Genomic DNA, 14,999 nt, shown 5'->3' on the forward strand with positions numbered 1-14,999 from the left:
TTAGTTTTAAAAGTAAAATGTCTGTCGTTTACATAGTTATCGCGATTACAACACTTCCTCTCTTTTCTCTTTTCGTTTTTTTCAAGTTTTCCTTCTCACAATTAATGCTAAAGAGCTTCTTCTAGTGAATGCATATACAGCATAATCTATCTAGGATTCTAAGTTTACAAAACTACAGCTAAACCACAAGAAAATTTCCAGTACTACCAAAATACACATTGATCAAATTTACGAGCGCGAAAAACACACGCACATGCATAGGAGGGTAGAAGTGATAAATTCAACTGTCATACAAATAGTAGTCACAACCCGGCCTCCTCTGTATGTCGTATGCTTTTTTGAAAGGAAGAGGAGAGGAGGGGGAAAAACAGGAGAATATCATCCTAACTAAACTTTTTACCCAAAGTATATAGAAAATGCAGAGAAACCACAAAATACAGTGACTGATTGACTACTTACACAACTGCTCAACTATGTTTCTTTGGGAATAGTTTGGAAAATGGCACCTTCTTCTCAGTCCCAAGTGACAGAGATCATTGAATTCGCAAGCCCTGATTCCTCAAATGTCATTTGGGTATCATAGTCCAGAGACTTTGTAGCTCCTGGTATTGCATGCGTCAATTTGAATGGTTTTGTCTCACCATCCTCTAACTGAGAAGCACAGAAAGACCAAAGCAACTGCAACAAGAAAAGGCCCTCAGGGTTCAAATGGAGGACACAACTTTTGACATTAAGAGTTGGATTAGATTATAAGTATATTTGTTCGGCTTGAGTTGAGATCATATAATATTGCTCCTGCCTGTACTTCAAATTATAGAATTGTCTAATATATTCTAATGTTTCGTGCTTCTTAGAAGCTTGAACAAGTTGTAATGTTTTAGTATGTATCTATAGTCAGATAAGCAAAAGAAAATGAAAAGTAACAATTTGAAGCAAAATCTGAGGCCCAAGTCCGTGAATCATATAACCCTAGAAAGTATAAACAAAATTTAGGATGCAATTGCAGCTCTCAAGAAACAGTATTACGATTACCTGAATTGGATCGGTTCGGAGGAAATTCCTTTGGCATCGACGTCCATTAGGAAGACGGACACCAATCCTGCAAAGAAGGTTTCTGTCACCTTTGGGTTCTTCAGGCAATGGTGGATAAGTTGGGCACTTCTCTTCTTCCTTCTCAGCAACTTTTGCATCCTTATCCTCAGAAGACAATTTGACTGCTTCCTTCATGCCTTCTAGAGAAACTGCCAATGCACGTTGCACTTCCTCATCCTCCTCGTAATCCTCTTCTGCAGATAATTGTAAATAAAACTTTTACGCATGTTGCACTAAAATAGACATTGGCAAACCATGCACAACCACAATCACCGCCATGCAAGTTTCTTCCTTAAAGAGAGTAAAAGACCACAAGAAGAAGCCAGCCGTCCAATCCAATAAGAATCACAAAGATTGCTTGGACCTCCAAATATCATCAGCACAATGGCTTTTTTTCAATATCAGAAACAAAAGTTCTTTACTCGTATTTGTATTAATGCTTCTGTATGAACTTCCTTATTCCTTAATTATACTTTTTGACATTCCCTGTCTTCAAGTAAGTTGATATCATACGTGTGTGTGTGTGTTACAGAGAACTGAGAAGGAAATATACCAGATTAGTGAAAGGTTGCAATCTAAGCTCAAATTCAACAAATATAATTTTATAACCTTACACCCTTCCCCAACAAGACTTCCTACTAAGAAGAACAAAAATTTCATAAACTTAGTGTTCTTTACAAGGGGGAAAAATATAATTTCTTTGGAATATGAAATTAACAAACACATCCATCTTGATCATATGTAGCAATGGTGATCTGTGAGACAAAGTTCTGGAGAACTTTTCCTTACAAAGAAATATTCATCGGTAGTTCTGTGGATGTCTCTAATCTGAGAGTGCCCTACATAAAATTTTCTTGGTAACCATACCGTTTTTAAACTAACCAAGTGAGGAAGATCTTCATGGAATAATTTTCTTTGGGCAGGACTCTTCTCTACCCAACCACCCCTTGTCAACAAAAGAACTTAACTGAAAAGCAACCATTAGACTACAAAATCCACAACCTGTTATCATCAAAATGGTTTAAACCAAACAGTTTTACCATCTGCAACAACTCCCTTCAGCTCACTTTCTTCCCTGTCTTTTGAATTTCTTCATGTTGAAGTATTCCAACTTATTCTTGAGTCCCATCTTAAAACTGATTTGAACTTTCCTTTCACCATCCCATATAAATTGAGATATCAGACTGCAAGGAATCTTCATCTAACCATACATCCTTGGCTGTTAGCTGCCTTTGTTTAGGCAAATTAGTTGAATCAATAGTTACAAATTCAAATAGTTGTTTGGCTAGTTGAATTAGGTAGAAGGCTTCAGATTACTTCAAATCCGATAAAGGTTGTTCTTTTTTTCTTCTCTTTTTTTCTCTCTTCAGTGAAATATATTTTATCATCAGTTTTTGGATGAAAACGGGGAAGCAAAAATAAAAGAAAAGCAATTAAAACTATCAAAATTGAACTTCCAAACTAAAAGAAAACACTAAATACCTCTAACTTTCGGTGGAGTCAAGGAACTCTCCCTTGGACGTTTATGAGATAAGGTAACATGATGATCCTTTGGACCTCCATCCATGAAGGGCAATAGATCCTGCAGGACACAAGATAATACCATTTTCAGATAAACCAAACCCATTATTGAGATAAAGACGTTTAAAGTCTCCAGAAACATTTACCTCAAGTAACCTTTCAGGTTGAACCATTCCAAACCAAGAGTGCATTTTTTGCCCTGTGATGGGATCAATGACAAGGACAGCAGGAATTGATTCTAGTTTATAATACGTGCAAACCTTTTGGCCTTCAGTTGAATCATCATACACCTGTGTGCAAATAACATGATATGATTAAGAAAAATGAAAATACAACCCAGAAACACTAATGTTATTATATCAATGGGGAAAAAGGGTAAATTTTCCATTAATACACAATTTTGCAACTGACAAAAACAATCTTACTAGAAGAGGGAGAAAAAAAAAGGAAAAAAAAAAAAGAGGGTAATAGCTGAAACTAATACGGGACCATGAAAGCTCTGACATGCCATCCATTATATTGGACAATGGAACAAGGTCAAACTTTGATGGATCAAAATTCTAGGTTCATTTAGGAAATTGTAGCTTAGAAAGAATGTTGCATTGTTTTTAATCTTGCAGAAGAGCACATTTGGTAGAAAGTACTTGTCTAAACTGTGCTGATAAAAGATTGTCGCATTGCCAGAGGTTGGTGGAACCTTTTGGAATATCCAAGGCTAATGGCAAAGGGTTGCTTTTCAAGAGATGGCTGTTGCTGGCTCGGGGCTTTGTTGCTGTAAAGATCTCGGAGTGAAGAATTAGGTGGTGGCTGAAAGTTGTGTTTTTTCTCTGATACTAGGTCATACTAGGAGATTATTGAAGCGTAGCTATCTCAAATCCAGCTTTTTGAGGTTCTTGGTTTCAAGAGGTGCTGCATGGTCTTAAATGGTTCGTCTTCAACATTCTGCTGCAGTTGTTGGTTGTGACCTTAGCAAGTCTGTGGTTCTTTCATCGCCAAATTTCTGCTGAAATTGGAGATGAGGTCAATCTTACAGTACTCAATTTTTATTTGGTGCTAGTGTAAGGGTTGTTCTCAGTCGATGTACCTTTGAGTAGACCTCCAATTGTAAATACCTATTTTAGAAGGGGTAAAAAGGGAAATAGCTGTGGGCCTAGTGGTTAATGGACAAGAGTTAGTTTAGTACACTTTTGTGTAGGAGCGTGCGATGACAGGTTGCTTTATTAGTACGTGTCTAGTATGTTTTTGGGATTTTTATTCTGTATTTTGAATAGAACAGTAGTTCTAGAGGGGAGAGATTACCAGCATTCTCAAGTATATTGGTTGTAGCTTGTAATCCATGAAGTTCTTCTGAACCAACATTATTATCACTAGTAAGACCAAGTGTTCGTACAATTTGTTAGTGCAATTTTGGTTTGGATTTTAGTTTGAGCTTTGAGTCCTCTATTTAATTAGAAGTTTTTCCTTTAATAAGATGCTCTTGTGTAATTATTCTGTTTCCTTCTTTAAAAAGTTAAAAAGAATAAAATGCTGTTCGTCCACTTTTATGCAAAGTGTTGAGAAACCATGTGCAAGTGCAAAGAAGATTTAATTCTAAGAACAAATTACAGAAAGTAGCAAGTATAAGAAAACTGAAAATCTACCCAAGAATGGAGCTGACCTGCCAAAAAATAAAATTGGTAGTAATGGTTTGAGAAACAGCTTCATTTGCCCATGTATCCCGGTTAAGCTACACAAAGCAAAATACTTGTTCCAACTAAGTGCCTGTTATAAAATGGTAAGCAAACTACCAAGACAGAAATCACATTGGTAGAAAATATTACCATGTGCGAGCTGAATTCCTTGGTAGACTGCAGATTGACTATCAGCCACTTGTCCTGGACGCAGGCAGCACCTTTTGCCTGAAGAAGACAAAAACCTCCAGTAAATTGAGGAATGGCATATATGTACCAATTGTTGAAAAGACATACTGCATCACTACATAAACAGAAAAATGTTAAGATCTTCTATCAACTAAAGAAACTTATATCATAAGAACAAGCCCAGAATATGGTATTAAGATAGAAATACTGAAATAGATTTTTAAGAAAAAAAAAAAAAAATTAAGAAACTGTTATTCAGAGAAATAAAATATCAAAGCCATAAAAAATAACAAGTCCCTAAAAAGGAATATGCCCTAACTACAGAAATGAAATCCAAAAGAAAAAACCAAGCATATAATTACAAAAAAGACCTAGTGACCAACATCCACGATGAGATGTACGAACCTAGCCACCTCCCAAACATCCTCAGTTGATCTCAATCTCTCTAAAAAATCTATTAGTTCTCTCAATCCAAATATCCCACAAAATAGCAAAGAAACTAGTCTATCACAAAACTGGCTTTCTCCCCAAATGAAGAATTCAAGAGCACCTCATCCAACAAACCTTAGCCATCTCTATTTTTCTTTTCTTCTTTTGGCATCCATAGAGCCCGGGGCAGCTTACGCGCACCTCGACCAATCTCACGGGACAACCCGCCAGACCCTACAATATTTGAGTATCCAAAAAACTCATAGGATATTAAATCCTAGGCAAGTAGCCACCATGGATTAAACCAATGACCTCTTAGCCCTCTATATTTAGCTCAACCATATCTATTCTAAGCTCAACAAACACAAAATGATCTCAACCAGCACTTTCAATGGTAGTGTCCTAGTGAGCAAAGTGGCAATCCCAAAATGAGTAATTGGGTCCTCCACGTGACTCCTACAAAAAATCAGTGTTGTCGAGGTGAGAGGTGAGGCAAGATGAAGCCCCTACGCCTTGGATGCAATGCCTTCAACAAGGTGCTCGCCTTGGTGCGCTTTTTCTTGCCTTTTATACCATCACCATAAAGCCAGGCAGGCACCTATTAACATGGGCGATAAGAACCCTATTAACATGAATATGGAAGAATTGGAAGAAGAAAGATAATAATACAAGGATGAAGAACAAGAAGTCTAGATGCTTGAAGAATAAGAAGAAAAATAAGAAGAGATGAACAGTCTATAGCTCTTGCATGTTTTACAAATATTCAAGTTGATTGGTCATCAAACGTGAGGAGTATTTTGAGCCTTGAAAAATTATGGGCATCTTTTTTCTTTTTGTTGATCTAAATGTTAATGGGTTTTAGTGTTTGCGTGTCGAACATTCACATAACCAAGAGGTTCTTGAGCCAATTCACTAGAGTTCATTTGCATTGGAAGGACCAAACCTTGGAGATATAAACCATCTAGAGCTTATTTAAAGAAAACAAGTGAGAAGAGAGAGGAGCCAATCGAGCTGAAACAATATGATCGACAAGATACACATCTAAAAGATGAAGATTATACAAAAGGGAGGACAATGAAGTCATACCATCCACTCCCTAATTAGACAGCTCTTCCCATCTGATATCCCAATTTTTATTAAGAAATGAACTTTTCATTGATTAGCAAGAAGTGATATGATCATTATTTGCCAAATCAAAGTTGAACAGAAATGGAAAACAAAAATAAATGGGTTGTAGTCAACCAATAATCCAACCAAAAATAAACACAAAAACCTTCCTTGTAGAAAAACAAATAGAATTAAGGAAGCAAAGAACAACTTGCAGAATCTCTTCCTTAAAGTACAGGCGGTCTCTACCTGCTTGAAGGATGCAAGAGACCAAAAAGAGATTCTTCTGCTATTTCCGAGCTTGAAGGATGCTAGAGGCTCAACATGTTTCCAAACCTTGGATTTGGAACTGCTAATCCATGGGCTATGCAGACTTCAAACCACATTTCCCTTAGGTCGATAAATACCAATGCCACATATGCTCATAATGACTTTACACTAGAGGAATTTTTCAAGCATAAATCTCCAATCCCACTTGAGCAAAAGAGCCATATTTTTAAATTTCAAAACCACCATCATTCTATGCTTTAGAAACCGATTCCCAGTTTACTAAATGAATAACTTGCTTCCCTTTGAACCATCCCTGAAAAAGGAGTGCAAAATTCTTCTCACGTCCATAATAACTTTGAGAGGCATTGAGAAAATTGACATGTAATGAAGAGGATTCAAGATAAAAATGAGTTGCAAAGTGTCAATCTTCCTCTTCTTGGTGGATTGAATCTTTTCCACCTATCTAGCTTCTTTTGAAAGTTATCAATCACAGACTACCAAAATGTACTACCCTTTGGATAGCCCCCTAAAGGCAGACCAAGATACGTGAAAGGAAAAGATGTTGACTGCAACTTAGCATCATTCCCATTAATTCCACATTAAAAAAAAAAAAAAAAAAAAAAAAAAAAAAAAATCTCAATTTTTTACCAGAGCACCATCCAAATAGTTCTTTATTAGATCAGAAACAATTTCAGAAATAATTCAAAATGATACAAAAGGACCCTATTCACAATCACAAGGAATACAGAAGATGTTTCCAATTAGCAATAAGAAAATTTAAATTGAGGTTTTTGAGGGGCTGTAAATCTTTACACCAAAAAAGTGCAGTGAAAACAGATGATTGTAGGACTTCTTTGTATGATCTAGCAATATCCTTGAAGATTCTAGCATTTCTTTCTTCCCAAATCTTTGATAAAACCGCACGTGTGAAGTTATGCCATATGAATTCCTTTGTAGCTTTGAAGGGATGATCCCAAAGAGACCTTCAAAGCCAATCCAACGAGCTTTACAGAGTCCAATCCAACTTCAGTCCAATTGAAGGCATTGTAAAGCTCGACCCATATATTGCTAACAAAAGGGCAGTGGAAAAAGATGTGTTTTTGAGTTTCATTGGCATTCCGACAGAGTCAATGCCATGAGGGAGATAGGTTAATCCATGGACATCTAAATTGGAGCTGGTCCATGGTGTTGAGGCAAGAAGGGCCCACTTCCCATAAAAGGAACTTGATCCTTTTTGGGCCAGGGAGCTTCCATATCTAGGAAAAACAACATTTTGGACCAAAGACCTGTTGGATGCTTGATGGGATGATAACAATTTCAATTAGAGTGTCGGAATGTCATCCAAATAAGAATATTGATGCAGTTGGCATGAATCCTATCACTAAGATTGCTAAAAACTTCACAAAATATAAGGAAAATAAAAGGAGATAGTGGGTCTCCTTGCCTGATCCCTCTAGAAGCTAAAATTCTGCCACGGATTAGTGCATTAATGAAAGTAAAGAATTTAGGGTCTCTAAGACACACATTGATCCAATCAAGTGTCATCACTTCCTCTAGAAATTTCCAATCCACATGGATGTTGTTCCAAAGTCCGTTTTCTTTCTTCATTTTTTTCCTCCTTTTTTTGTTTTTTGGGGGGGTGGGGAATTGGGGACAGAGAGAATCTTCCAAGAATATGGCATGCATGCACATCAAGAAGATCAACCTAAACATCATAAGATTTTGTAAACGTCAGGCAGAAACAATGTAAAATAAGGGACTCAACTCACCTTTTCAAAGGACCCATTGAACATTAAATGGTAAGGAGGGCGGTATAAAGAAGCTAAATTATCTCGAGAATTGCCACTTGTGGATGCTGCACCTTCTCCTGATTCCCAAACATCATGATGTTTCACTTCATTTTGCAAGTTCCGGAACCCTATTGATGAACCAGATTCATTTGGCAGATAGCCCATAGTTGTTCTGAACAAAGTTAACCAATATCCACACTTTTAGGAAATACAATAGTAAATCAAATAACAGGTTCAGAACTGCATATTGTTGCTTCATGTAGCAGTCAAAAAATGCAACATAAAGGTGTGAAGAAGAGAATAGCTTCTAAAAGCTAATTTAAACGTATAATGGAAAGAAAAAAAGATACAAATGCTGGAAAAAGTTAAGCACACTGTTTTGATTAAACCTATTTCAAATATAATCAGAAAACAGATGCAAGTTGGTAGTATAAATATATTTAATATTGGGGTCAAAAAAATGGTTGAGATAATTCATTTATTTGACCTTCTGAGAACTGATGTAAAAGCCAACAAACAGATGTTTTAGAAAGAAAATAAATGCAAGTGTACGTGGTGTAGACATTTATCAATAGTGTCAATATTAGGGGAAGGAAGCTGTAGAAGTTGGCCAAATGGGTTTCATTCCGTAGATTCAAGATCAGAACATTGGTGACAGTGAAGGAGGCCGGCCTTTTGGAAAGATGTGTGGTTTGCGAAAAATCTTTGTTTGAACAATTTACTAGTCTAGTTGGAGTGGTTGTAGTTAAAAACTGTTTGGTGTTTGATGGTTAGTTTACCATCAATGAAATTGTTTCTTATAAAAAACTTAAAACTGGGAGAAATCTAATTGAGGATGAAACCATGTCCACAAACGAAATTCAAAAGTTGGATTCTTATAAAATATCGGTTCATTCCTGGTGAAGAGATTGAAAATGAATAGCCTTTCCACAGAATCAAAAGTTTAGACCAAAATCCCTATGAAGGTAAATACTTCAACGTGTATCTTGAAAATGCTGACTAGCAGATAGACATCAAAGAAACCCGTCTTAATGGTCTCGCATTCTTAGGTAGGCCTGTTATGCACGGAGACAAGATTCTTTTATGGCATCAAGATGAAAGGCAAAGCTAAATTGTTTTGAATATGCTTCATGGAATCAAAGGAAATTTGAAGACAAAATATACACAATCATAGGAGTGAGAGAGTACATGTAGCTAAATATAAAACAATCTGTAGGTGTTCGTCAATCTTCTTTATTTATGCAGTTAACTTTTTATTGGATATCTTATTAATTGGAGGTCATTCTAATAAAGTTTCACTATATTATGGGAGGTATGCGTATTCTCCAACTTTTTATTGGATATCTTATTAATTGGGGGTCATTCTAATAAATTTTCACTATATTATGGGGAGAGAGGGGGGTATATGCGTATTCCCCTAAGAGGCGTCCAACTCACTCTCCTTTTTAGACCTTGTAATTTCCCCCCTTTTCTGATGGGCTCATAGGAATGAATTTCATAGTTCAAAAATAAAAAATTATTATATCGTACATTTTTATTGATTTTAAAATATAAAGATAATAATTTCTATATATGTATAAAATATCTGGGTACAGAGGCCGGTTTAGGGCAGGTCAGGGTTGAGGTCAGAGTGGGCCATGGGGCATGCATTTCCCATAATGTCTTCAAAACTAATTCAAAGAAAAAGTTTTTATCCTTGTCAAACTAGGGATTCCCACACAGTCAAGTTCAGGTTCTCCAGGCCCCGAAAAAATTGCCGTCCATAGTCTATCCTATAGTCAAGAGTGAGAAAAACTGGTCTGAAATTACCCATTGAAAATTGAAAGACAGTGATTGTTTGGCATTTAGACTCCTCTGGAGACTTTTTGGAAAACTTTGCCAAGTCCCTCCATTTAGGGCCATCTTCTCTGGACTCTAGATGTGGAAAGGCAACAGTCCCAAGAAAGTAAAATTTTTTGCAGGTTCATGGGCCATGGGAGGGTAAATACCGACAAAGTGAAAAAGAGAAATCCTAACTTGATTTTATCCCCAAATACTTGTCTATATTTTTCTGCATTGTTGTTTTCTTATAGAAGCTGGAATTTCATCGTCAATCGTTCAGATATTGCATGAATTCCTCCAAAGACTACAGAAGATGGCCTTATTGAACTATCCTTTAGCTGGTGGTCATGGTTCAAAGCAAGATACAAAGTTATTCTGTTTAATGCAGTCAGAGTCACCTTTATTATATTTGGAAAGAAAGAAATTCTAGAACTTTCTCGCATAAGTATGATTCATTTATCAATTTTTGTGACCGCTTATGGCTATGGAGTGCCCTTCACAATTCCTTTTCTAACACCTCTTTTATTGATCAACTCTCAAAAAGATTGCAGGCCTTTTGTTTCATTCCTACTTTTTGGCTTAGGGGCTCCTCATCTCTAAGGCCGTTTTTATGTTATTCTCCTTTTTTGTTGATAATGGTATAGGTATATCTTCCATCAGTTCTCATTAAAAAAATAAAAATAAATTAATCTTTCTGAGGCAACCAATTCAAGCTAGTTATGCTTTTGTATTCAATCACAACAAACTGCCTCATTAAAAAATCCAAGACCTAACTAATTCAGGTAAATCAGAAGTTAAAAATCAATGATATGCAATCATTAGTTGACCAAGAGAAACATATATTCACATATTCCCATGGCAGACACCACATTACATTTATGAAATATCAAGCATTAACTCCAGTGTTTTTAACAAATTCACATCAAAATCGTTTTTGGAATTCGCTTATCTGGTAAACTTAAATGCATATGTGATGAAGAGACAACTAATGATCAAGAAGGCCTGTACAAGAGGCAGCTGCCCAATGAAATTATATCAATTTGCAATTGAGACTAGCAAACAAATAATCTAATGAGAAGAGTGAGTAATAAAAGCAAAATCATGACAGGTACACCCAAGTGACATAAGAAAGAGAGTGAATCAGAAATAAAGCAAGCATGGAAAAGATGCATACCCATACAACATTGCATCATCATAAAGAGCTTCCCTTATAACAGGTAAGGGAGGGCGAACCTCATCCTCATATTGCCCAAACGTTCCAGCTCCCACATGTTTTCTAGATTCACTTAGCCAATTGTTAAACCAATGTTAAAAAACTAACAATTAAACTCCAGTAATGTGCTAGAAACACACACAAACAAATGGCTTGCAAACATACTTGGATGTGTGATCAGTTGAAGAATTGATTTGTTCATTTGTACTTGGAGGAGAAGGTACAGGTGGTGGTCCAGCCAATCCTCCTTCATTACCGACATAAAACAGCTGAATAGCATCCTCAAGCTTCCAACTTGTTGCCTGTCCATACAACATTCAAAATTAAGACTCAGAACGAAACTAACTAGAAATTCTTTCCAAAATAGTCCCAAACCTAAGAGGAAAAAAACAAGAAGAAGATCCCCCACAAGCTTCCAACATCTTATTCCCAGATCATTAAAATCATTCAATATACAGCCTCATGTTAGTATACTAACTAGTAACTGTCACCTTCGAACCAGTCCAAGAACCTTGAAAGAACAAAAAAAGGGGGTGGAGCAAAAGATATGGCGATTCATTTCGTGCCGAACCTGGTAAACGAACAAATAGGTGGTCTTTCCGGAAATGTTAAACAAAAGTTTTTCCCTCGCATCTCGGTCACTTTTACTTACTCGTTATTTCGTAATCCCCTTCATAGCAAATAAAAATGTAGGATATGATTACATAAAAAGATCGTTCCAGAACCAAAATCTGGATTAGGGGACTTGATAGATAAGAGTCCCGCAGTAGACTCAGACGCAGCAAGCAGTAGAACAAAAAATTCTAAAAGAATAAACGAATAATATCAAAAGATTGCACATAGGAAAAACTATCTTCCCCTCCAGCCCCACAGCCGTAAACCCAACACTGACTTAGAAAATGGCCCGGATTTCGAAACCCCCTTAATGTCGAATTGAATGTACAACAATCAACAATCAGAAACAAAGACATAACATAATGTAACAAAATTAGAGGAAAAGAAATGGGCAAAAGGGATTGTGAGGAAAGGGGAAAAACCTGCAAAAATTGTCTAGCAGTCTCGGCAGTTTGGCCCACAGCAATCTCAAGGAAGGAGGAGACCATACTCTGCTTATCGGTGGCTGAGAGCACCCCTTCCATTTCCACCGCTTGAAACCCGATGATCGCACAAAAGCAAAGTGTTGATGAGAAAGAACCAAAATAGAAACTTGTGGTGGGTAATCAGAGTCGAGATTCTTTGCTTTTCTTCGCTTTTCTTTGCTTTCGAAGGATTCTAATCGTCAACCAATCGATTCGATACTGTTCTCTGGCAAAATTCTTGCGACTGTGAGATCTAATCGTCAATCAAATATATAAAGAGGAGGGTTTTGTAGATTCCCAAAAAGTAAAATTAAGAAGAAGAAAAGGGAACAAATTAAAGAAAGAGAGGATTGGTAATTGGAAAATGAGAATCTGGGTGAGGTAGTAAGAATTATGAGTGTCCAACTCACCTTTTTACTGACCTACTCCTTCAAAAGATCAATTCATGCCTATATTTTTTTTGGTACATTCCCTTTCATGCTTTTTTGTTTTACTCAACCCTAAAAACCTACTTTTACTATAATTAGCTTAGATTAGACTTTAACACTAATCAAGTAGGTAAGATATTTAACAATAGCCCGACTCGCGTTGTCTCGACAATGTCACATGATTTAGAAAGGGAACAATGCCTTTGAAGAGTTAATAAAATAGATCATTGATATTCAAGATGGAGAAGATTGAATTAAGGATAGATAATTGACGTGACTGTTGAATGAGAAATTTTGGACCAATCACAAATTGTAACGCCATTTAACAAGTTAATGATGAAATTATAAATCATCTAATTTGGGACTAAATAAAAGTTGACATATGTCCTGAATTGAAATTGAATATAAAAAACTTGTCGGTTCTGATGATGTCATGTGTTTTCATCTTGATCATTGGATCAAATTACTTATTTTGGATCAATTAAATATCAAGTTTTTTGCTAAATTTTAATTGAGCCTAAAAATAGACTTAATTTGACTCAAATGTGAAATAAGGTCTAAATCCAATTAGTTGAACCCAAGGGCTAGGTTCATAGAAAAACCAAAAAACTCCCTAACTCCTGAAGATTGAACTACTCCCTGAAGTTCAAGTCCTGAAGATACAAACATTCTTCCAAGATTTCAACTTCAAGAACATTACACGCTCAGCTTCCTCAAGTCAATCATACGCAATCAATTGAGAGAGAATCAGAGGATCAAATATTAGATATTGAACCACATCTGCATCAAATATACATTAACATAAGTTCAACTCCACGAAACACATTTTTCCGAAAACCTCATGCGAACAAATTAGTATGTCCAGCGGGACATCTCTACCTCTCATCTCTCTCTCAACATTCAAATAAACCAATAGCACCAAAGAAAGCTGCATCCAAAGCAATTGTTGCAAGCAGTACCTATCACCTATATTCATTCAAAAGAGATCATGCAGGAACAAAAACAAGGTTCTACCCTCGTGAAGAAAATATTGGAACATCTGACAAAATCTCTAAAGGCGAGTTCGTCATCAAAGAAAATCCCTTATTTAATAACTCTACTCCTGACCGATCAAAGAAAGAATCATACACTGATGTGATGTCTATCATGATGGCTTATGTAACAACTGAGGCGGCCATGGTAGAGATGAAGAAAAAATAGATCTCCTAATGAAAGTTGTTAAGGAGCGAGATCGTGAAATCACTACCTTTCAAATGCAGGCTTGAGGAACTACTGAATCGAGTCAAACTCCTTCTGTCAAAGCCAGTAACAAAGGAAAATTTGTGTTGTGGGAAAATTAACCACAACAATCCATCTTTATCGCCTCTCTATCGGTTCAACAGCTATAGGATATGATCATAAATTTCATAAGGGCTTAGTATGGAGGATCGTCGCAAAATTTTTTTATGCACTCCAAACCGTACAACAAGAGAATCAATAACCTAAGAATGCCAGTTGGGTACCAAACCTCCAAAGTTTCAATAGTTTGATGGAAAGAGCAATCTAAAACAATATGTTGCTCACTTCATTGAAATATACGAAAATCCAGGAACCTAGTCAATCAGTTCGTTTGAACTTTGAAAGGAAACACTTTTGCTTGGTACACTAATATCGAACCCGAGGCGATTGGCAGTTGGGAACAATTGGAAAAAGACTTCTTAAACTACTTTTACAACGTCATGTAGTGGAAGGAAGAGCCAGTCATTGACCATATCAATTGATGGAAAGCTCTGAGTCTGCATTGCAAAGATAAACCCATAGAATTATCTATGGTGAAAATATGCACACAAGGCATACACTAGAGGCTTCTCTACATCTTGCAGGCATAAAACTCGTACATTTGAAGAACCAGGGACTTGTGAATATGACATGGAGTTGAGTATTGCTTGGAAGGGGTGATAACGGGTAGAAATGCACGTTATTACAGTGCAAATAAGTAAAACAATGAGGGAATGCGACAGTAAAAATATACAAAATCATGTCTAAAAGCGTTAAACTGAGATTATTGCGATCGCATGCGCCCATCGAATAAAAGCAGCTAATTTACTTATTTTGTGTAGGAAAAATGTGTTGGCACAAGTAAATTGCGATCCAAGGAATTCGGCGTTTGCGTGCATTGAAAGATTGCGACCGCAAAGTCATGCGATCGTATACGCCCACGAGAAGTTGTTCAAGAAGGTGGCCGCATAATGACGGCGCATCAGGTGAAAGCATAATAAATCATGATGGGACGGAACGCTGATGACGGTCGAATCCGAATTTAGTTGACAAGCCGTCAACGACACACTGTAGCAAGTACACTCAACTTTTCGGTGACCATTAATCGGCGCATCAGAGCAGGAGATTTAATG

At 36.6% G+C, this 14,999-nt stretch overlaps 1 protein-coding gene across 2 annotated transcripts; it reads right to left on the minus strand.

Moving 5' to 3' along the window:
- Nucleotides 1-194: 194 nt before the first annotated feature.
- On the minus strand, nt 195-12,545 carry LOC120081479 (plant UBX domain-containing protein 7). 2 transcript variants are annotated; one of them, XM_039036369.1, is made up of 10 exons: nt 12,140-12,545; nt 11,268-11,404; nt 11,064-11,174; nt 8,048-8,240; nt 4,434-4,511; nt 4,271-4,339; nt 2,760-2,903; nt 2,575-2,674; nt 1,033-1,286; nt 195-678 (listed from the first exon to the last, which is right to left on the minus strand). In XM_039036369.1, the coding sequence occupies exons 1-10, from the start codon at nt 12,239-12,241 to the stop codon at nt 514-516; spliced, it is 1,353 nt and encodes a 450-aa protein (XP_038892297.1). In that variant the 5' UTR covers nt 12,242-12,545; the 3' UTR covers nt 195-513. The 2 variants fall into 2 exon arrangements, with proteins under 2 accessions (XP_038892297.1, XP_038892298.1); XM_039036370.1 differs by having other exon boundaries at nt 11,064-11,165; nt 12,140-12,543.
- Nucleotides 12,546-14,999: the final 2,454 nt, after the last annotated feature.

Source organism: Benincasa hispida, chromosome 7, assembly GCF_009727055.1.
Source record: "Benincasa hispida cultivar B227 chromosome 7, ASM972705v1, whole genome shotgun sequence".
Taxonomy (NCBI): Eukaryota; Viridiplantae; Streptophyta; class Magnoliopsida; order Cucurbitales; family Cucurbitaceae; genus Benincasa; species Benincasa hispida.

What these genes read in the sequence shown, in the direction of transcription:
- LOC120081479 (XM_039036369.1), bottom strand. Translation starts at nt 12,241, where the DNA reads ATGGAAGGGGTGCTCTCAGCCACCGATAAGCAGAGTATGGTCTCCTCC. An exon ending in TCAATGGGTCCTTTGAAAAG is followed by an intron (nt 4,512 to 8,047) that starts GTGAGTTGAGTC and finishes TGTCTTCTTCAG; the next exon opens with GCAAAAGGTGCTGCCTGCGT. An exon ending in AACCTGAAAGGTTACTTGAG is followed by an intron (nt 2,675 to 2,759) that starts GTAAATGTTTCT and finishes TGTGTCCTGCAG; the next exon opens with GATCTATTGCCCTTCATGGA.